We start from the raw sequence: 2,324 nt of genomic DNA, 5'->3' as shown, positions 1-2,324 counted from the left end.
TTCTTGGGTCCTCCTGGGGGTCCTGAGTCCTCTGAGGGGGGTTCTTGGGTCCTCCTGGGGGTCTTGGGTCCTCCAAGCGGTGTTGAGTCCTCCTAGGGGTCCTCCAAGGTGTGTTCGGTCCTCCAATGGGTGTTGAGTCCTCCTAGGGATCCTCCAAGGGGTGTTGGGTCCTCCTGGGGGTGTTGAGTCCTCCTGGGGGTGTTGAGTCCTCCTAGGGGTCCTCCAAGGGGTGTTGAGTTCTCCAATGGGTGTTAAGTCCTCCTCTGGGTGTTATTGGGTCCTCCAATGAGTGTTGAGTCCTCCAACAGGTGTTGTTGAGTCCTCCAATGTCTGTTGAGTTCTCCAATGGGTGTCGCTGAGTCCTCTGGTGTCCTTTGAGTCCTCCTACGGGTGTTGCTGAGTCCTCCGGTGTCCTTTGAGTCCTCCTACGGGTGTTGTTGAGTCCTCCGGTGTCCTTTGAGTCCTCCTACGGGTGTTGCTGAGTCCTCCAGTGTCCTTTGAGTCCTCCTATGGGTGTTGCTGAGTCCTCCAGCACCAGTCGAGTCCTCCAACAACCATCCCAGTCCTGCTGTCACCCCAGGTACCGCCGCCGTCGCCTTGGCAGGCCTTTTAGCAGCCCAGAAATCAACGGGAAAGCCCTTAGCAGAACACAAAGTCTTGTTTCTCGGGGCCGGAGAGGTGAGATCCGACTGTACGAATCCTCCGGGATGCTTTTAGATCTTCCTAGAGGGTGTGAAGTCCTCCCCAGGAATGGTGACAGGGTGGAAAATCAGGGTGTTTTCACCCCACCAGGCAGCGTTGGGCATTGCAAACCTCATCGTTATGGCCATGGTAGAGAACGGGGTTCCCATCGACAAGGCGCGTCAGAGGATTTGGATGTACGACAAGCACGGCTTGGTCCTCCAGGTACAACCCAACAAAACAACAGCCTGACCCAACCCATCCCATGGGGGGGGCTTTGAGTCGTCCTGTGGGTGTTGAGTCCTCCAGTGGGTGTTGAGTCCACCTATGGGGGTCGTTGGCTTCTCCAATGGGTTTCGAGTCCTCCTATGGGTGTTGAGTCCTCCTATGGGGGGTCGTTGGGTCCTCCTATGGGTGTTGGGTCCTCCTATGGGGGTTTGTTGGGTCCTCATGTGGGTGTTGAGTCCTCCAGTGGGGGTTGTTGGGTCCTCCAGTGGGTTTTGAGTCCTCCTATGGGTGTTGAGTCCTCCTATGGGGGTCGTTGGGTCCTCCAATGTGTTTTGAGTCCTCCTGTGGGTGTTGAGTCCTCTAGTGGGTTTTGAGTCCTCTTATGAGGGTCATTGGGTCCTCCAATGGGTTTTGAGTCCTCCTATGGGGATCATTGGGTCCTCCTGTGGGTGTTGAGCCCTCCTATGGGGGTCATTAAATCCTCCACTGGGTTTTGAGTCCTCCAGAGGGTGTCACTGAGTCCTCCAATGCCTTTGGAGTCCTCCAACCCCCGTCTTTACCCTGACAGGGCAGAAAAGAGAAGGTGGATTCCAACCAGGAACCGTTTGCACACCCATCTCCAGGCTCCATCCCACGGACCTTCGAGGAGGCTGTGACGTCACTGAGGCCCTCAGCTATCATTGGTCAGTCGCTTGTCACCTTCCCAAGGGGGAGTTGTTGGCTTTTTGTCCCCTTTTTTTGGGTCCTAGGGGCACCGACTGTTCCCTATCCCCAATTGTTTCTCAGTCCTCCACTGGAGGAGTGTTTTTTTTCTGTTCTCTTTGGCCTCTGACTGTTCCTCAGTCCTCCACTGGACGACTGTTCCCTCCACCCCCACTGGACGACTGTTCCCCTCTCCCCCATTGGCTGACTGATTCCTCCACCCCCATTGGTCGACCGTTCCCTCCATCCTCATTGGTTGACAGTTCCCCCTCCCTCTTTCCAGGTGTAGCAGGCGCTGGAAGACTCTTCACTCCCTCAGTCCTCCACAAGATGGCCGCCATCAACGACCGTCCAATCATCTTCGCCCTCAGCAACCCCACAACCAAAGCTGAGTGTACAGCTGAAGAGGCCTACACCCTGACAGAGGTAAACCCCCGACATTTTCGGGCTGTTTTTTGGGCTCCTTCAGTCCTCCAACAGCTCTGGAAGGACTTTGCAGGGTGTTGGAGGTCCTCCAGGAAGTCCTCCAGGTACACCAGGAGGACTTCAGGAGTGTTGGAGGTCCTCCAAGAGCTCTGGGAGGACCTTCAGGGTGCTATCAGTCCTCCAGGAGGTCCTCCAGCTACCCCAAGAGGACTTTTGGGGTGTTGGAGGACCTTCAAGAAAACTTTTGGGGGTATTTTAGGTTCTCCAAGAAACATTTTGGGGTCTTG

At 55.7% G+C, this 2,324-nt stretch overlaps 1 protein-coding gene across 1 annotated transcript in view; it reads left to right on the top strand.

Annotated features, from left to right (window-relative positions):
* Nucleotides 1–215: 215 nt before the first annotated feature.
* Nucleotides 216–2,324, top strand: part of LOC104916932 (NAD-dependent malic enzyme-like) — a 3,998-nt gene continuing 1,889 nt past the window's right edge. Inside the window, exons 1-4 of the mRNA XM_019611634.2 lie at nucleotides 216–678; nucleotides 793–906; nucleotides 1,478–1,592; nucleotides 1,895–2,318. Of these exons, the coding sequence (XP_019467179.1) occupies nucleotides 823–906; nucleotides 1,478–1,592; nucleotides 1,895–2,318 (623 nt within the window). The 5' untranslated portion in view covers nucleotides 216–678; nucleotides 793–822. The remainder of the gene's footprint in view (nucleotides 679–792; nucleotides 907–1,477; nucleotides 1,593–1,894; nucleotides 2,319–2,324) is intronic.

This window comes from Meleagris gallopavo, unplaced genomic scaffold, assembly GCF_000146605.3.
Source record: "Meleagris gallopavo isolate NT-WF06-2002-E0010 breed Aviagen turkey brand Nicholas breeding stock unplaced genomic scaffold, Turkey_5.1 ChrUn_random_7180001951457, whole genome shotgun sequence".
NCBI lineage: Eukaryota > Metazoa > Chordata > Aves > Galliformes > Phasianidae > Meleagris > Meleagris gallopavo.
Note: the sequence above shows the minus strand (reverse complement) of the source record. Positions and strands in the feature narration are given on the sequence as shown.